Below are 21,162 nucleotides of genomic sequence, written 5' to 3' on the forward strand. Positions count from 1 at the left end.
CTTTGATGAGTGGTAACAGCTAATTTAGAGCTCAACATTTTGTATGTATAGCTAGGATTATTTTTTCCAAAGTGTATTACTTTGCATTTATCAACATTGAATTTCATCTACCATTTTGTCACCCAGTTTAGTGAGATCTCTTTGTAACTCTTCAAAGTCAGCTTTTGACTTAACGATCTTGAATAATTTTGTATTACCTGCAAATTTTGCCACCTCACTGTTCATCCCCTTTTCCAGATTATTTATGCTGAACAGCACTGGTCCCAATATATATTTTGGAGGGCCCTTTTATTTACCCCTTCCATTGCTATAGCAAGTATCTATGCTACAGCAGCATACCTGCTGTACTGCAGCTGTGCTACTGTAGCATTTGTAGTGTACACGTGCCCTTGAAGAGATTATTAGAGAGTTTAGTGAGAGCAGTTTCAATGGAATGGAGAGTGGAAATTGGATTGTGGAGAGTCAAGAACCGAGCTGAATGAAAGTCAATACATCAGCTGTAGACAGTCAATTCAGTTAGCTTGGAGGTGAAGGGGAAAAGGGAAATAATATTGGTGAAACAGGTCGGATCGAGGGGGTTTTATTTTTTAAGATAGGTGAGATCAAAGCATACTTGTATTGTGAGGGGAATGAAACTGGACAGTGAAAAGTTCAGAAGAAAAGTGAGGCAACTCAGGGTCTGGAAGTGGCAGTGCTCAAGGAGCTTGATTTTATTACTTTCAATTCTTTATTCAGTAATTTTTAAAACTGAGTTTGTGTTATTGTTTTCCTGTTCTGCAGGTGCACTATGCTTCATTCTCTTTTGTTTCCCTTTAGCAGCAAGAAATAGGAGTTCTGAGAAGAATTCTGTTGGGGTGAACAAGAAAAGACAACACAAACTGAATACTGCCTCTGCTACCCTCAGATCTGCTCTGAGCACGTGGGTTTCATGGACTGGACACAGCAGAAACCACCTGAAGATCGCCCTTGTTACTTTTGGGCCTGCGCATAACCAGCTTGAGAAGTGACAGAGCCAGTGCTTTAGGCTGTCAAAACCGTCACTGAGAGATAGAAGGCATATTTGTACTTTTGCAGGTGTTATACCAGTGTGTGGCACTGCAATGAGAGAGTGATGCAGTGGTTAATCATTCTAGGAGCAAGCACACCACTGACCATACTATGAACATCTGTGCACGCTTAGTAATAATTGTATGTGCGGAAGGAGAATTTGTTACAGGCATGTTATAATGTTAAAATGTCAAAATTCTCTATTGGCTTATTAATAACTGTCACGTTACTGTTGTAAAGTGGGCAGCCCCTGGGTCCCTACACTGATAGTTTCTCAGAACTTGTTTCCAAGGGGTGCCAACTACTTGTAACATTCATGACCATCTGCTTCTCCCTTGAATTGGATGGCAAAACTTGCACCCACTTTAATGGGTGTATGATTAGGCCCGTAGCTTGCAAATGGACAAGTAAATGCTTCAAAGAACACAATATATCCCAACAGGAAGAGGGAAGCATTTCAAAACCTCAAAGTTTAAACTCTCTCTACAGCAAAATTAATAGTTGCACACAAACATCAGTGAAACCAGTGCCTCAAACAATCTCCTATCTTCACCCATTACTTACCCTCACTTCTCCTCCAAATCTCTTATAACCCACTTCTTCAAGCACTAATAATTCCTTCACTAGGACTGTTTAATGTTTTGGCTAATAATTGTATTATTCAAATTATGAGCTCTTTGTGGCACAGACTAGCTTTATGTTTGTGAAGCAATGTATAGACTTATAGCAATACTATTTGCATATTTTTATTACAAGTCCCTCCATAGTAGCTCAAAGTGCTGGCATAAAGAATTGTTAGATTGCTTAAAAAACCATTTATGGCATATCTATATTATATATAACCTGTTTAATGAAGAAAAAAATTACCAAAGTCTTCTGTTTTTAAATAGTATCTTATCAATGCAACATTACATTAATTGAAAAATCATGGTATGCTAGTGGGTGCTTGGTAAGCTAACAAACTCGCTTTAACTGACACAAACAGAATTAAAGCTGACGCTCCATTCTGAGGCTCCCTCCTGCTTTGCTTAGCCATGGCAACACACACTACATAGAACATCACACAAAATTGGTAACTGAAATGAGAAAAGTAGCGCAGTGTTTCCATGATGGCTCTAAAGTTCCTAGCTTTTGCCAGTTTAAAGAAAAAGAAACCTACCTTTTAGATTAACAGTTTTTTGGCAAGTTTCCTACCACCATAAAAACCCCAACACAAAAGGAATATTCACTACTGCTTTGTATTATCTATGCTAAAGATCTATAGTGGCCTTAACTTATACTTGGTTTGATACCTACTCATATTGATAAAAATGAACATACTTCTAAAAATAAATATTTCATCTTTGATCCAGAAGTTTTTCAAGAGTAGTTGAACTTACTTTGGAGTGAATTCTTTTCTGATTTTTCATGCTAAACTTCTCCTTCATTTCCTCCAAAAGATGTTTCAGTTTTCTCTCCTCTGAAGTGCCTAAATATTTTTGGTTAACATGAAGATAACAATGCCACTTGGCTGATTCAAAGCCCCAGTGGCAGGTCCTCTTGTCAGGGGATCTATGCGAATGCATCACAAATGTCTGGGGTGAAAACATTCCGTAGCACTCCAAACACTGGATACACGGAGCATCCGGCTGAAGATAAAATTGAGGTGCAAACAAACCCTGGCACTTGCCCAAGCATTCATGCTCTACTTCGAAGGCACTGCCAGTCTCTTTCAATTGGACCAATGCGTTTTTTGCAGGAGGCAGAGTGCCATTTTGAGGAAAAGTGCGAGGACGTAGTAAAGCATTGCATAGTCTTTGAGCATCAGTCAGTGTTATCAACCCACAGGATGGGGCATTAAATGGAAGGATCCCCAAAACCTTCAGGATATGAAGCTGGTCGGAAGTGCACCTCGAGCAGTATATATACAGTTCATCGCACACTGTATTAATTTGCTGTAGTGAAAAGTCTCGGAGCACTGAATTCAACACTTGAGGCAAACAGAGTCTTTTTTCCCCTCCAACTTTAAAACAAGAAATAGATTCTCCCTCCAATATACTCTGAGTGAGCTCTGTGGAACTGTCTGAAGGAATGAGCAGTGGACTAGGAAGTATCTGTGGTGATGAAAGAGGCACGAAGACAGTGGGTGACATGCTTTCCTGGGAATAACGAGCTGAAAAAGCTGCTGGTCCACCCAGTGAACTCTGGCTGCTTAAATGGAACTGTGCCAATGTGTGTTTCAAACCAGGATTTAAATTCAAAGACTCAGATAGTGTAGTACTGTTCGGTTTGGCATTTTCTCCATCAGACTCCATGGGAGTGTCTTCATATTCATCCATGTTTTCCTTCTTTATTGTTGGCATCTTATTTACTACAGCTTGTACTTTGCTATTTACATGCTTTTCTGTCATTACTTTTTTTACTGGTGGACTGCCATCTTCTTGGACTTCACTCTCTTTTTGGTCAGAAACTGGACTTACAGAGAAATCCGTTTGTGGACTTTCCATCACTGAACTGCAGAATTTTAAATAAATAAATTTGAAATGTGCATCTTCCTAGTTGTGTTTGTTTTGTTTTTCTTAAAGACACACCAATTTCCAACTATTTTAATTATATCATGCCCAGCAAATGTTGTGCCACCTCCTTATAGAGGTTAAAAGATTAAATCCTTGCAAGAGCTACAAATGTAACCCGTTTTGCATGTAACAGCATAAAATTAAAGGGTGGAAGGGTTAACAAGAGGTTTTTTGGGGGGTTTAAAAATATTTGTTGAGTTCTCTTTTATTAAATGGACAGCACAATGTACATACAAAAGAGTATAGTTTCATACCCCTACACCACTATATATAGATCATTCTAATAAATTAATCTAGTAGAAAAATTGGGGTTTGGTGATCAAAACCAGACTTCTTTTTGCAAGTTTTTCTTTTAAAAAACATACTGACTTTTCTTATATGTTTGCATTTAAGTATTAAAATACAAAAATGCTCACTTGTTTTCACTGAGCAGTGCTGGTCTTAATGCAAATCTTCCAAAAGATAATTTCAGTTGGGTGTACAATTTACGCAGCACATCCCTTTCAACTCACAGGATCCAACACAGAGCTTAGTCACTTTATTTATTGTGCAGCCAAGTTTAAATCACACCTCTAGTGTTGGAGAAATGTATTATGGTAATTCAGTGATAAATCCACGAATTAAAGGCTGATCCAGGTTTGCTGGTGGAAACTAAACATCCCTACAAGGTCGGCATCAGTAAAAATTATCCTAGCATGCGTCAGTTTTCCTACCCTAAATTACTGACAATGAAAATAAGATCCAGGCCATCTGCAAGATTCATTGTTTGGGCTAATAATACAAATCTTTGTCAATCCTTTTATATAACCTGTAAAAAGAGGAAAAGATCAGTAATCATCATTCAAATTTATTTGAAGAATACAATCTTTATCTAAAACAGTCTCTCATCTTGAAATGGATTCAATATACCAAGGTAGGGATATGTTCCCTAAATAACTCTAATTTGCAGAGAACTTTGATTTAAAATCATAAACCCTATTATGGCAGCTGCAATGTAACTCATTCAGAGTGCTGCAAACATGTGGCAAAGGGGACACAGAGGGGAATCACCTATTCCCTCACCCTATTCAATGCTCTGTAAACCCCAGGGACAGAATCCAAAAAAAAAAAGGGGGATTACCACATCTCTCTTCCATGCACTGCAAAGTAGGAGAAGATTAACACAGGGAAAGGGGACAACTAGCCCCTCTTTCTTTGAATATGTATATGAAATGAAAGTATTTTCTCCTAACCTCAGCCTTCACACTTTTTACATTCAGTGCCATCCAAACAAATCCAACATAACTAAACTGAAACAGCCTAGACCCTTTCCCACACCAGACGCCATGCAACACTCACCACTACTGCTTCCTCTGAGCCAAACTGTACTTATGTGTTTTTCCACAGCTCACATGCGCTGTATTCTCCCTTAGATTAACATCCCCTCCCCCATAATTTCCTCTGACATACTGACCCTTCCTGGAATAACCCCAACACTCACCACCATCCCGTCTCTCTCACACTCCACCCAGACTCGCCTCCCCCTCCCGCCCATGACTCACCTCCACCTCAGTCTATATCACTCTCTCAACCATTACCCACGCTCTCCTCTGACAAGACTCCATCAAACACAGGACTTACCCTTTTCTCCTCCTTTCCACAGACACCCCAAATACTGAAGTGATCCCGCATTCAAACCTACCACTGACTCTCCCAACCCCCTGCCAATTCTCGTGTAGCCCCCCGAAATCCCACCTCTCAACGGCACACCTCACACACAACTTCTCCCCGGCCCAATCCACACACACACACACAAACCCACCTCACACAAACCCCACCACGCAACTCTTCACCACCCCACCCCCAGGACACACACACACACACACACACAACACCCCCTCCCAACTAGGAACAATTCCCTTCATTCAGTGACTCCCCACATTATGACCCCCGCTCCTCATGGGGTCCCCCCTTCCCCGAACGCACACCCAACCACGAAATAACACCCCTCCCTCCCCCACTAAGCCCCATCCCCCACAGACACTCCCCCAGTTTAGGGATAATGCTCCCACCCCCACCGACGCCTATGGACTAAACCCCCAGCCTCCACAGACACTCCTTCACCGCAGGCATAATCAGCCCCTCTCCACACAATCCCCTGGGTTCGCCCCCTTCCCCCAGACACTCCGACCCCTCTCACGAATACCCTCCCCTCCCCTCCCCTGGGTTCGCCCCCTTCCCCCCCAGACGCTCCGACCCCCTCTCACGAACAGCCTCCCCTCCCCCCCTCCGCCGCGCACACTCCTCCTACCCCCGGCTGCGCCCCCCAGCCTCCTCCCGCCACCCCCGGGGCGCTCTGCCCTCCGCCTCTGTGGCAGGTCCCCTCACCCCGCCGCCCGGCGGCTCACCCGGCATCGTGGGGTCTCCGACACCCCAACAGTAGAGCAGAAGCCGCGCACGCACCGCCCACTCGTGACCTCACTGCGGAGACGGCGGCGCGCGGGCACCAACCCGGCGGGCGCGCGCCCTCGCCTCCAGCCCCGCCTACTGTCTGGGGTAGCGCCGCGGTTGCGGCGAGCGGCTCCCCCTCCCCCTCCCCCGCGAGCGAAAAGCTGGTGGAATGAAGCCAGGGGCTCCTCCTCCCTCCTCTCCACACGGAGAGCTCCCGTCCCACTGCGCAGCGCTTTCCCCCCGGGCACCCCCACGCGCCCATAAGGCCTTCTCGCCCCCTTCCGTGACCCCACGTTCCCCCAGGGAGCGCGCCGCGCCCCCAGGGCCCTTCCCTGAGAGAACCCTACGCTCCTCCAGGGACCCACCCCACTTCCGTGAGTGACCTCAGCTCTCCCCCCCGCTCCTCCCCCGAGACCCAGCCGCCTTTCGTGAGTACCCTCAACGCTCCTACGGGGATCCCCCCCCCACCGCTGAGAGACCCCGCCCCTTGTGAGAAAAATCCCCACGATCTCACAGGGACCCCCCAACCCATCAGAGGGACCACACCCCCTTCTGAGACCCCCACGCTCGCACAGACACCCTCCCCCTTCCATGAGAGAGCCCCATGCTCCCCCCGAGGCCCCACCTCTACTGTGAGGAACCCCCAGCCTCCCACAGGGACTCCTCATCCCTCAAGGGTCTCTCAGGGGTTCCTGCCACACGGTGAATCTATCCCCCACAGCAGCCTTCTGCTCCCCTCCTCCTTCGCTCCCAGAGACCCCAGCCTCTTCTCACCCCAGGCCTCCCACGGCCCAGTGAGCCCTGACCTCCACAGAGACCCCCTTCTCCCACAGCCAGCTCTACCCTCACTCAGAGGCCCCTCACCCCACAGAGACGCTCTCAACCCTCCCCCACCCAGAAACTCACCTCACAGGTATCCCACTTCTCAGCAAGAGCTCTGTCTGCACCCCCAAGGGAGACCTTCTCCCACAGAGAGTCCCTTCCCCCAGGTGTTTCCCTCCAGAGAGTCCACCTTCCCACAGAGAGCCTGTTCCTACTTCACCATAGTCTCCCCACCCAGATACCTTCCCTCTGACTCCTAAACAAAGCCCATCTCCTTCCCCACTGCCCATGGCAACAAGCCCCCAAGAAGCCCTTCCAGGGCCCTCCTCACAGATGCTTCCCCTCCACCAAAATGACCCCCTCCTTACTTTCCCCACACATACAATGCAGCTCCCCATTTCTTCCATTGTGAGACAAACATGGAGACCTGGGTGAAGGACTGGAATCTGGGGTGAGCCTGGGCTGTTACAGCAGGGATAAGAGGGAGAGAAGAGAGAACGCAGGGGAAATCAAATCGGTATCTTAGATGTCTGTATACTAATGCAAGGAGTATGGGGAATAAGCAGAAAGAACTAGACATGCTAGTCAATGAACATGAATGACATAGTTGACGTCTCAGAGAGTTGGTGGGATAATATACATGACTGGAATATTTGGTATAGAAGGGTACAGCTTGCCCAGGAAGGATAGGCGGGGGAAAAAAGAGAGGAGGTGTTGCCTTATATATAAAAAATGTATACACTTGGACTGAGGGTGAGATGGAAATAGGAGACACTTGTTGAAAAGTCTCTGGGTAAGCATAAAAGGTAAAAAATAAGGGTGATGTCATGGTAGGGGTCTACTACAGACCACCTACCCAGGAAGAGGAGGTGGATGAGGCTTTTTATAAGTGACTAACAAAATCATCCAAAGCACAGAACTTGGCGGTGATGGAGGACTTCAACTATGTAGACAGCTGTTGGCAAAATAATACTGCAGGGCACAGATTATCCAACCAAGTTCTTGGAATGTATTGGAGACAATTTTTTATTTCAGAAGGTAGGGAAAGCCACTCAGGAAGAAGCTGTTCTATACTTGATTTTAACAAATAAGTGAGAATTTGAAAGTGGAAGGCAGCTTAGGTAAAAGTAATCATGAAATGATAGAGTTCATTATTCTAAGGCAGGGGTCGGCAGCCTTTCAGAAGTGGTGTGCTGAGTCTTCATTTATTCACTCTAATTTAAGGTTTCATGTGCCAGTAATACATTTTAACGTTTTTAGAAAGTCTCCCTCTATAGGTATATATTATGTAACTAAACTATTGTTGTATGTAAAGTAAACAAGGTTTTTAAAATGTTTAAGAAGCTTCATTTAAAATTAAATTAAAATGCAGATCTTATCAGTTTAGTGCAGTGGTTCTTAACCTGGGGTGCGAGACATGCGAGATTTTTTTTAGAAGGTAAATCATCGAAAACACAAATTAAGCACAGGCACATAATTACAACTACTTTGTTTCATCAAACCTATGTATTTATTAACATTATACATTTTTTAATGATTACTGTAATATACAAAGTTTTTAAGTTTTCAAGTTTTTAAGCTAATTGTAGTGTAATTTTTTATAAGGGGTGAGAGAACATATTTTGAGAACTCCAGACCATCAGCGGGCTGAGCGGGGCCAGGTGTAGTGTATTAAATTGCTCCCCATAGGAACGTGCTATTTACAGTGTACTACTTACGGCGGCCAGTCCTGGTGCTCTAAGCGGCATGGTAAGGGGATGGGGAACTGGGGTGGTTGGATAGGCGTGGGAGTCCCGGGGGGCCTGTCAGGGTTCGGGGGTGTGGATAGGGGTTGGGGCAGTCAGGGGACAGGGAGCAGGGGGGCTTGGATGGCGGGTGGGGTCCTGGGGGGTGGTTAAGGGTAGGGGGTCCCGGGAGGGGGTGGTCAGGAGACAAGGAGGGGTGGGGTTGGATGGGTGGAGGGTTCTGAGGGGGGCAGTCAGGGAGCAGGGGGTCCTGGGAGGGGGTGGTCAGGGGACAAGGAGCCGGGGGGGGGGATGTTGGATGGGTCAGGGGTTATGAGGGGGGCAGTCAGGGGGCGAGAACTGGGCCAGCTGTTTGGGGAGGTGCAGCCTTCCCTACTGCGGTGTACTGTATTAAATTTCTCCCCGTAGGAGTGTGCTACTTACGGTGTGCTACTTACGGCTGCCAGTCCTGTTGCTCCGCAAGTAGCACATTCCTATGGGGAGAAATTTAATACACTACACGGGTGGACAGAACCCCAGACCGGCGGTGGACTGAAAGGCTCAGCCTGCCACCGATCTGGGGTTCCGTCCACTGGCTCCTGCCAGCTGGGGTCCCAGCCGCCGGCCCCGCTCAGCCTGCTGCTGGCCTGGGGTTCCGTTCATCCAGTCCGGCAGCGGGCTGGGCGGGGGCAGTGGCCGGGACCCCAACTGGCAGAAGCGTGCCAGTAAAAATCGGCTTACATGCCACCTTTGGCACACGTGCTGCAGGTTGCCGACCCCTGTTCTAAGGTGGTAGGAGGGAAAACAGCACAATAAAGAAAATGGATTTCAAGAAGGCAGACATAGAAAACTGGTAGGTAAGATTTCTTGGGAAGCAAGTCTACGGGAAAAACAGTTCAGGAGTTCACAGTTTTTCAAAGACAAAAGGGCACAAGAGCAAACTATAGGAAAGATAGGAAGTACGGCAAGAGACCTCCCTGGCTTAACCAGGAGATCTTCAATGATTCTCAAAAGAGAATCTTACAAAAAGTGGAAACTAGGTCAAAATACAAAAGATGAATATAAACAAATAAGTACATAAGGACAAAATTAGAAAGACTAAGGCACAAAACAAGATTGAACTAGCTAGAGATATACAAAGTAACAAGAAAATATTCTACAAATACATGAGAAGCAAGAGGAAGACTAAGGACATGGTAGGCCTATTACTCAACAAGGGGGGGAAACAATAACAGAAAATGTGGAAATGGCAGAAGTGCCAAATGACTTTTTTGTTTCAGTTTTCACCAAAAATTTTAGTAGCAATTGGACATATAATTTAATGAATGCCAGAAAATAGGGAAAGAATACTTTAAAAATTACTTAGGGATAGTATACACTAGAAGTGCTACATTGGCACAGCTGCACTGAAGCAGCTGCGCCGCTGTAGTGCTTCTGGTGATGACACTCTATGCTGATGGGAGAGAGCCCTCCTGTCAGCATAATTACTGCACCTCTGCAAGAGCTGGAAGCTATGTCGGCAGGAGAGCATCTCCCGCCAACATAGCACTCGTGTGGACAGCGCTTAGGTTGTTGTAACTTGCGTTGCTCAGGAAGGTGGCTTTTTCACACCCCTGACTGACATAAGTTATATCAACATAAGCAGTAGTGTAGACCTGTCATTAAACAAAGTTAGATTTTTTTCAAGTCACCAGGGCCTGATGAAATACATCCTAGAATACTCAAGGAGCTGACTGAGGAGATATTTGAGCCGTTAGCAATTATCTTCAAAAAGTAATGGAAGATGGGTGAGATTCCAGAGGATTGGGAAAGGGCAAATATAGTGCCAATCTATGAAAAGGGGAATAAGGACAACCCAGGGAATTACAGATCAGTCGTCTTAACTTCAGTACCTGGAAAGATAATGAAGCAAATAATTAAGCAACCAATTTTCAGACGTCTAGGAGATAATAAGGTGATAAGTAACAGTCAGCATGGATTTGTAAAGAAAAAGTAGTGTCAAATGAACCTAATAGCTTTCTTTGACAGGATAACAAGCCTTGTGGATTGGGGGAAGCGGTAGATGTGGTATATCTTGACTTTAGTAAGGTTTTTGATATTGTCTTGCATGACCTCATAAACACACCAGGGAAATACAACCTTGATGGAGCTACTATAAGGTGGGTGCATAACTGGTTGGAAAACCATTCCCAGAGAGTAGTTATCTATAGTTCACAGTCAAGCTGGAAGGGCAGTTTTCAAGTACATAAAAGGTTGTTAGAAGGGGGAGGGAGAAAAATTGTTCTCTTTTACCTCTGAGGATAGGACAAAAAGCAATAGGCTAGAATTGCAATAAGAGAGGTTTAGGAAAAACTTCCTGTCAGGGTGGTTAAGCACTGGAATAAATTACCTAGGGAGGTTGTGGAATCTCCATCATTGGAGATTTTTAAGAGCAGGTTAGACAACCCTCTGTTAGGGTTTAGATTGGGGTGGCCAACCTGTGGCTCCAGAGCTGCATGCTGCTCTTCAGAGGTTAATATGTGGCTCCTTGCATAGGCGATGACTCAGAGGCTGGAGCTACAGATGCTAACTTTCCAATTTGCTGTGGAGTGCTCATTGCTCAACCCCCTGCTCTGCCTGAGGGCCTGCCACCACTCCACCCCTTCCCCCGAGTCTGCCATGCCCTTGCTCCTTCCATCCCACCATCAACCTCAGCCTGGTCCAGTCCACACAAGAGATCCACTTCCTGGACACTACAGTGCTAATAAACAATGGTCACATAAACACCACCCTATACCGGAAACCTACTGACCGCTATTCCTACCTACATGCCTCCAGCTTTCACCCTGACCACACCACATGATCCATCGTCTACAGCCAAGCTCTGCGATACAACCGCATTTGCTCCAACCCCTCAGACAGAGAAAAACAGAGAAAAAAGATCTCTGTCAAGCTTTCTTACAACTACAATACCCACCTGCGGAAGTGAAGAAACAGATTGATAGAGCCAGAAGAGTTCCCAGAAGTTACCTACTACAGGACAGGCCTAACAAAGAAAATAACAGAACGCCACTAGCCGTCACCTTCAGCCCCCAACTAAAACCCCTCCAACGCATTATTAAGGATCTACAACCTTTCCTGAAGGATGACCCAACACTCTCACAAATCTTGGGAGACAGGCCAGTCCTTGCCTACAGACAGCCCCGCAACCTGAAGCAAATACTCACCAGCAACCACATACCACACAACAGAACCACTAACCCAAGAACTTATCCTTGCAACAAAGCCCGTTGCCAACTGTGCCCACATATCTATTCAGGGGACACCGTCACAGGGCCTAATAACATCAGCCACACTATCAGAGGCTCGTTCACCTGCACATCCACCAATGTGATATATGCCATCATGTGCCAGCAATGCCCCTCTGCCATGTACATTGGTCAAACTGGACAGTCTCTACGTAAAAGAATAAATGGACACAAATCAGATGTCAAGAATTATAACATTCATAAACCAGTCGGAGAACACTTCAATCTGTCTGGTCACGCAATCACAGACATGAAGGTCGCTATCTTAAAACAAAAAAACTTCAAATCCAGACTCCTGCGAGTAACTGCTGAATTGGAATTCATTTGCAAATTGGATACTGTTAATTTAGGCTTAAATAGAGACTGGGAGTGGCTAAGTCATTATGCAAGGTAGCCTATTTCCCCTTGTTTTTTCCTACCCCCCCCACCCCAGATGTTCTGGTTAAACTTGGATTTAAACTTGGAGAGTGGTCAGTTTGGATGAGCTATTGCCAGCAGGAGAGTGAGTTTGTGTGTGTGTGTGTCCCGGGGAGGAAATGGGGGGTGGTGAGAGAGCCTGGATTTGTGCTGGACATGGCCCACCTTGATTACCATGCACATTGTAGGGAGAGTGGTCATTTTGGATGAGCTATTACCAGCAGGAGAGTGAGTTTGTATGTGTATGGGGGTGGGGGGGTGAGAAAACCTAGATTTGTGCTGGAAATGGCCCACCTTGATTATCATGCACATTGTAGGGAGAGTGGTCACTTTGGATGAGCTATTACCAGCAGGAGAGTGAGTTTGTGTGTAGGAGGGTGGAGGGTGAGAAAACCTGGATTTGTGCTGGAAATGGCCCAACTTGATGATCACTTTAGATAAGCTATTACCAGCAGGACAGTGGGGTGGGAGGAGGTATTGTTTCATGATCTCTGTGTGTATATAATATCTGCTGCAGTTTCCACGGTATGCATCCGATGAAGTGAGCTGTAGCTCACGAAAGCTTATGCTCAAATAAATTGGTTTGTCTCTAAGATGCCACAAGTACTCCTTTTCTTTTTGCGAATACAGACTAACACGGCTGTTACTCTGAAACCTGTCGTTTTGTTCAGAGTTATGAATAACCTCCATTCCTGAGGTAATTCATAACTCTGAGGTTCTACTGTACAATATTTTGATTTCCTTGGCTGCAGGATGGAAATTACTGACTCCCCTGTTAAGACCTGTCACAGTTTAACCCTGCCATACGTAGCCCCTCTATCTTATCACATTGTCAACCACCCATTTACTCCACCAATTGTGCCAACCTTTGATAAACCTTCAGGTCCATTTGTCCCTTTCTTCTACAAGAGCTGGAATCACAAAGGGATTTAGGCACCTAACTGCCATTTTAGCTAAGTCCAAAATATAGATCCTCAAAATCCTTGTTCAGCTGCTGCCTGACCCTAAATGTAGGTGCCCACATTTCTGTTGGTGTGCGTATGCAAAGCCACCTCACTCCCAATGTTACTGGTGTGCTTGGTGGCCTAATGTATGCCTGAGTTCCTGGGGGATTTGCAAACAAGATGTGACCTTGCCTATTTGCTTGCAGAGCCTGGTTTGGTAGGAGTTCTCAGACATGCCTAACCTGCACAAAACACAGCCAAGGAGGAGAAGGTACTTTCCTTGTACCCAATAGTTGAATGGTTAACACACTTGTTTGTGATGTGGGAGACCTAGGTACAAATCTCTATGTTTCTATGCAGGGACTTGAATACATGTGTCCTAACTCCCAGATAAGTGCCTTAACTATGGGGCTATAAGGTATTCTGGGGAGGGGCTCTCTCAATCTCCTGTTGAAGTTGTTCCACCTTGCATGGCAACTTAAATTCCTATGAATTGTGCACTTAGCTAGTGTGTTCACAAATATGTGTATATTGCTGTCACTTCCTCTAGTTTTGTATGTTAAAACACCCCACTTGTTGCATCTGATCTTAAGCTTAAGAACCTAAGAATGTAAGAACTGCCATACTGGATCAGAACAAAGGTCCATCTAGCCAAGTATCCTGTCTCCAACAGTGGCTAGTATCAGAGCTTCAGAGGGAATGTACAGAACCGGGCATTTGGAGTTTTCCACCCTTTCTTCCCTCCTTGCTTCTGGTAGTGAGCAGTTTAGGGTCACCCTGAGCATGGAATTGCATCTCTGACCATTTTGGCTAATAGGCATTGATGGGCCTATCCTTCAGGAACTTACCTTGTTTGGTTTTGAAGCCAGTTGTACTTTTGGCTGTCACAACATCCCGTGGGCAGGAGTTCCACAGATTAATTGTGCTTTGTGTGGAAAAAGTACTACTTCTTGTTTGTATTAAACCTAATGCCTATTAATTTCATCAGGTGACCCCTGTTTATTGTATTGTAGGAAAGGGCAAATAACACTTCTCTAGTCACTTTTTCCACACCAGTCATGATTTTATAGACCTCTATCAGATCCCCACTTTAGTCTCTTTTCTAAATTGAACAGCCCTAATATTTTTAGTGTCTCCTCATATGGAAGCCATTCTGTATCTTTGATCAGCTTTGTTGCCCTTTTCTGAACTTTTTCCAATTCCACTATATCCTTTTTGAGATGGGGTGACCAGAACTTGATACACTATTCAAGTGGGGGCACACCATGGATTTATGATTAGATTGTCACATCTTTGAGATGGGGACTGGTACACTGTGTTTCTACAGCAGCTAATGAGGGACTCTCTGCTGATTGGAACCCCTTGGTGCAATTGTAATATAAAAATAATAAATATCTAGAAAGTTTAAATAGTAGAAAGAGGCTCAGTATAACTGTGTATAAACAGTTGTTGCTGAGAGTAGAACAATAGTTCTGCCATCACAAAGCCAATAATGATTATATTTATTTTTGAAACCTAGAGAAAAGGAAAACCACTTGACCTTTCTATCACTAAAGGGCTCTGACAGAGATGAGGGAATCATGAATCCGTAACAGAGCATGAACTCAATTCCTTTATTCAGTGGTAGATGTTTCAACAGCAACACAGGATCATAATTTTACTTTTACCATAGTGTACAGGCCTATGACAGCAGAAAGGTAAGCCTATTATAGAATCATAGAAGATTAGGGTTGGAAGAGACCATAACGAGGTCATCTAGTTCAACTCCCTGCTCAAAGCAGGACCAACACCAACTAAAGCATCCCATCCAGGGCTTTGTCAAGCTGGGCCTTAAAAACCTTGAAGGATGGAGATTCCACACCTCCCTAGGTAACCCATTCCAGTGCTTCACCACCCTCCAAGTGAAATAGTGTTTCCTAATATCCAACCTAGACCTCCCCCACTGCAACTTGAGACTATTGCTCTTTCTTCTGTCATCTGCCACCACTGAGAACAGCCTAGTTCCATCCTCTTTGGAACCCCACATGAGGTAGTTGAAGGCTGCGATCAAATCCCCCCTCACTCTTCTCTTCTGTAGACTAAACAAGCCCATTTCCCTCAGCCTCTCCTCGTAAGTCATGTGCCCCAGCCCCCTAATAATTTTCATTGCCCTCTGCTGGACTCTCTCCAATTTGTCCACATCCTTTCGGTACTAGGGGGCCCAAAACTGGATGCCATACTCCAGATGTGGCCTCACCAGTGCTGAATAGAGGGGAATAATCACTTCCCTTGATCTGCTGGCAATGCTCCTACTAATGAGGCTCAATATGCCGTTTACTTTCTAGGCAACAAGGGCACACTGCTGACTCATATCCAGCTTCTCATCCACTGTAATCCCCAGGTCCTTTTCTGCAGAACTACTGCGTAGCCAGTTAGTCCCCAGCCTGTAGCGGTGCACGGGACTCTTCCATCTTAAGTGCAGGACTCTGCACTTGTCCTTGTTGAACCTCATCAGATTTCTTTTGGCCCAGTCCTCCAATTTGTCTAGGTCACTCTGGACCCTATCCCTACCCTCCTGTGTATCTCTCTCTCCCCTCATCTTTGTGTCATCCGTGAACTTGCTGAGGGTGCAATCTATCCCATCATCCAGATCATTAATAAAGATGTTGAACAAAACCGGCCCCAGGACCGACCCCTGTGGCACTCTTCTTGATACCGGCTGCCAACTAGACATTGAGCTGTTGATCGCTACCCATTGACCTCGACAATCTACCAGCTTTCTATCCACCTTATAGTCCATTCATCCAATCCATACTTTTTTAACTTGCTAACAAGTTATGGTTGAAGAGGTGCCAAAACAAAGCCTTAACTTTGCTGAAGGATTTAAGCCTCCAACTTATTGAATATTATGTGCATCCAACTGTCCATGTTTGAAACAGATTCATTCCACAAACATTTGAATGCTTCCAAAAAGAGTTACCCCTTTTCGTGGGGTGAATTCGTTCCATTCCATGTGTGTCAGAGAAAAGAAGAAAACTTACCAAAACCTCTTATCTCCTTTAGTGCAGAACACAACCACTGAATACACTCATTTTTTGTCTCTTTAAACTTCTTCCCCTTTGTTCATCCACCTGATTAGCAATCTGAAATCACGGAAAAGCTTCCTAGCTGCAACAGAACTGCTTAAAACATAACCGACACCTACACAACTGGAAATGTAGTGCACATGTCTCAAAATACTCAGCGAGGATGTTAAAATGCACGGTGATGTTGCAGAATGCCTTCCTGCATGTGAGGAGAGGGATTGGTCGACCTGGAGATATTTAAATCACCTCTGAATAACAGTTGGCAGGTCAAAAAGCCAATATGCAGAAGTGGAGCTATTCCAACAATCCAGACACATGTTAGCAGTAAAACACAAACCATGGAACTCCGTTGGTCTGCCAGCTCCTGGAGGAATTGTGCACCATGGAAGATCTCACCAGGGCTATAGACTGAACAAGGGCAAGTTTCCGTAGTGTAGTGGTTATCACGTTCGCCTAACACGCGAAAGGTCCCCGGTTCGAAACCTGGCGGAAACAGTTTGCCAATTCTGAAAGATACTCAGGTCCTCCTGAGATTTGTTGAGTGCCCAAAGCTACCAATGAAGTTGGAATTCAAAGTATTTGTGATTGGACACCAAATTAATAATTGGTAGCACCAATGTCTGACTCTTGTTTTATGGGGGGAGGGATAGCTCAGTGGTTTGAGCATTGGCCTGCTAAACCCAGGGTTGTGAGTTCAATCCTTGAGGGGGCCATTTGGGATCAGGGGGCAAAAATTGGGGATTGGTCCTGCTTTGAGCAGGGGGTTGGACTAGATGACCTCCTGAGGTCCCTTTCAACCCTGATATTCTATGATTCTATGAACCATATATCATGTGCCCAACACTGGAAAAATCTACAGTTGTGGTGGAAGAACACAAGCAGATGTAAGTATATGCACAATAGACTGATATACCCCTGTCTACTTTCACCTACACTATGTGAAGCTATACCTCTCTTGGACTGTTTCCTTGGGAAAGCAGGAGGTGCTGTAGAAATATATGTGCTTGGTACAGGTGCCAGTAGGGGAAGGGCATATATACACAGGCCTGAGTGATACTGTTTTGCTGCAGGCTGAAAAACTAGCATAATTGAAAATGCCAGGGCTTAAAGTAGTCTCAAAGAAATGCTGAATCTATCATTGCCCAAAGAGACAATTTAATTAATATAGCAAAATGTTGGAGCTTGTTTAAACACGTAATATTTTTTTCTTCCTGTGAAGGGGGCAGGGAAGGATTTTTAATATTAGATAACAGAAATAGAAGGTATAGCAAATTGAAATTATTTGGATTTGCCAATGTGAATGCACTGCAGGACTATTCCAGCAACATTAGAAGCCAAGTAAGTATGGAACCAGAATGGCTAGACACCAGTGTCTGAATTGGTGCTTCCCTGCTGGCTGTAGATCATATTACCCCTTCTTCAAGTATCAGTCAAAACCAAAAGTCAATGAGATGTACTTGCAAACCAAAATAGAATTGCAAATGGAATTTTTGTTTATTTGTGAACCTGCGTGTTCCCCACATGCCCTCCTCTGGACACATCTTTCCTAAAGCGTGGTGCCCAGAATTGGACAAAATACTCCAGCTGTGGCCTCACCAATGCTGACTGGAAGAGGACAACTATCTCCCATTCCTTACATACAGCTGTTAATACACCCAATATTAATCTTTTCCACAGCTGTGGAATTTTCAATTTGTGATCCAATATAAGCCCCATATCCCAGTATTACCACCTAGCCACTTATTCCCCATCTTGTAGTTGTGTACATGATTCTTCCTTCCTAAGTGAAGTGAATGTGAGCTGACAAAAGAAAAGGAGAGTGAAAGAAATAGAATTCAGAAAAAGTGGCAGAGAATGAAAATCACTGACATACAACTTCTACCACGTTTCACTTACAAAGATTCCAATGATGTCAAAGCATTTTTAAAAGATGGAGATCATCCCCATTTAGATTTTTTTCTTTTCCCCTTCATTAAGTAAATTCTTGTGGCTAGGACACTAATTAGTTCTATTAAGGGAACTTTGGAATAGTACTAATACTGTGTGTTCATGTAATATGTAGGGATTCAGGGCCCTAGCAATGGATTATAGCAAATAGAAATATTTGGGATCTACCCATCTTTGGGCCCGAACCTGAAGGATATTGAGGATGGGAACTGTCCTGCCTGGACATTAGTTTTCATGAATTTGTAAGAGTTAGCTATCCTTGTCCAAAACTTTTCTAGCCTTCTGTCCTATTGTACAGTTGGATGCCTGGCCATCCCATTTTTCTGTAAATTAATTCCTGTACATATAAAAGTGTGTAAAGTGTTTTGGCACAAATGGTGTTACATAAAGACATTTGCCTACAGTTCTTGTTCACAAGTTGCATTAAAAAAAAAAAATTGTGTTTTTACTACTAACCTCTTTGTGCATAAACTAAAATTAATTTCTTAGGATACTAAGGAAACTCATATTTAAGGCAGTCTTACAGTGCAATGCAAAACCAGACACCCTCAGGTATTCAAAATACTGATATGTTTAAGTCTAAAGCAGCCTCAACTTATGTCTTTATGGAAGACCTTTAAAAGCAATACATAAATAGGATTTTTTCTGTATTATATGATGTATTGATATAGCCTGAAAGGGGTGTTTTGTTTTTTTCAGTTGAAGTGGGATAACGGATCCATGTCTAAGACATCCAAGAGGTCCTACAAAAGTAATGAAGACAAGAGATGACGTGCCTAATATTTCTAAAATAAAAATAAGCAGAGCACACCCACAAAAATTTAAGTCTTCAATATAATAAAGTAAAAAAAGTATACTTTTTAAAAAACCCATTACAGGTCACCTTTAACATTCTTTAATGTAGTCTCTGGTGGGCGATACCTCTCACCCACACACTAAGAAGGGGAGAGAGTGAGACAACTGATCTGCATTTCTAATGCGTAAGTGAAAAATTTCATTCCAAATTACTGCCTGCAAAGTGACATGTCAATTAATGTTGTACTAAGACTTAAAATAAAAGAATCTTTCAGGTGAGCTGGTTAACACACATACTAAAACTGTTTGTCAAACTGCTAAATGTGTAAAAGAATCTTGTCACACTGTTTTCTGAATCAGATTCCATTCAAGTGGCACATTTGTGAACAAAGGGAGTTTTCTACAGAGAAATTTAGCATTTGCTAATGTTTCCTGATACATAATCTCTGAAACTGCCAAAATAAAATTTAATTGAACACAGAGATAAAGGACAAAAATATGCATTTTCTAGTCAAGCAAGTATTTGTTAGCATGTCCTTTTTTCTGACAAGTTAAAGCTAAAACAGTTGCTTTAGTAATGTTTAAGATGTAATATTATAAATATTGCAGTAACATCTACAGCACTTGACTTGCGTAACACGGTTGTAGGCCCCACTCATGGCTTAATCCTGTGAAGTGGTGCAAAGCTCCTAGAGGCAAGCTTCCGCTGACATCAACAGAGTTTAGGGTGCTCAGCAGCATGCAGGATCAGATCTTTTAGGAATAACTGTGTATCAAGTGCTTATTAAATAATTGATAGTGTAGGCTTAATAAAACTTTGTTAGTGTCCCCCAAAAGATTGTTCTAAGTGTCTTTCTTCCCCTTTGAAATATGAGGAAGGTCAAGTCTTGTCTTTCTTGGTGGAGGGCTCTTAGAGATCTCAAATGTGTGCAGGAACATGCAGCCCTGAATTGAAGAATAGGTGTTGAGCTCAGAGAGCTGTCATTCATTATTCCACGAGTTTTAATTAGTAGTGCTGGCACTTGATGTTAATCTTACATCAGCCACAGGAGTATTCAAGAATAGTCCATGTGAATTTCTAAAGTGAACAAAACTTGAAGGTGAATTTTCTTTCTAGACACTGCAAAAATAAGCAGAAGCTTGTTGTTCTTTTACAAGTCATTTAGATCAATTTCCTCATCTGTGGGAAAAGCACAGCCAATATTTCTATGCAGAAGATAGACTATTCCGAGGACACATACCATGCACAAATCTTCACAAGTCCACCAGAATAGAAATCTGGAACGGTTGCATTACCTGTTTTCTGTTGTGCCTATTTCCAATGTACAGCTTGATATTCTTCCCAAGCCATCCCCAGAAGGTAATGTAACAATCTCACCCAATTTAAAGATTTGATAAATTATAGTAACTAGAATGTTACAATGTACATATAAAATCGTGTTAGCTGCTTGACAGTCTAAGAAGAGACTGTTTAAAAAAAACCTGTGATGGAGAAAATGTCAAGTTGTATCAATGTGAATCATATACAGTAAGTTATTTTTAGCAAAATGACTGAAGCCTGAGTTTAGATACCTCTGTATATCCTTTTATTTCATGATGGGACACAAGGACAGGAGGAATTGATCAATTTGAAACATGGAGGGTTTTTTTTGGTACTTGCATTAGTTCTCAGTACCAGTACGTGTCGTGGCAAAATATAGTTAAATACAATTTTGCAAGAAAATCTGTGGTTTCACCTATCCTAGCTGATGTCACTGCAACTCAAAAATCACACCTAGAAAGAAATTCAAGAGCAAAGGTTCTCAACTTTTTCCTACAATAGGACCCCTGCAGATCCCCCCTTCCATCTAATATGGGAAGGGTGCGGTGGTCATAAGACACAGGTTGACAACCTCACACCCTAATCAATCATAGGATCACACAAGGAGGGCAAGTGTCTTTTGAGTCCTTTAAAACTCTAGGGGAATGCTCTAACATCAACGCTCAGCTTCAAATATTGGAAAGTGACAGGTTCTGAAGGCAGGGAGGACATAGGCTTGGACTATGTTTTGATCTCACAGGTTAGGAGAAGCTGGTCAGACTTATCTTGAGAATGAGATGCTTTCCTGGTGAGAAAGAATGCTTTTTGC

At 43.8% G+C, this 21,162-nt stretch overlaps 1 protein-coding gene and 1 non-coding gene across 3 annotated transcripts in view; one reads left to right on the plus strand and one right to left on the minus strand.

Annotated features, from left to right (window-relative positions):
• Window positions 1-6,104, minus strand: part of SKIL (SKI like proto-oncogene) — a 35,487-nt gene extending 29,383 nt beyond the window's left edge. The window contains exons 1-2 of one of the 2 annotated variants that reach the window (XM_073359409.1): window positions 5,990-6,104; window positions 2,427-4,410 (exon numbers count right to left, since the gene is read on the minus strand). In XM_073359409.1, the coding sequence (XP_073215510.1) occupies window positions 2,427-3,533 (1,107 nt within the window). In that variant the 5' untranslated portion in view covers window positions 3,534-4,410; window positions 5,990-6,104. The remainder of the gene's footprint in view (window positions 1-2,426; window positions 4,411-5,989) is intronic. The other variant, XM_073359408.1, reaches the window with a different exon arrangement.
• A 10,609-nt stretch (window positions 6,105-16,713) lies between these two features.
• On the plus strand, window positions 16,714-16,786 carry TRNAV-AAC (transfer RNA valine (anticodon AAC)). Its single transcript has one exon. It is a non-coding gene; the product is annotated as a tRNA-Val (tRNA).
• The last annotated feature ends 4,376 nt before the right edge of the window (window positions 16,787-21,162 follow it).

The sequence above is a fragment of the Lepidochelys kempii genome, chromosome 9, assembly GCF_965140265.1.
Source record: "Lepidochelys kempii isolate rLepKem1 chromosome 9, rLepKem1.hap2, whole genome shotgun sequence".
NCBI lineage: Eukaryota > Metazoa > Chordata > Testudines > Cheloniidae > Lepidochelys > Lepidochelys kempii.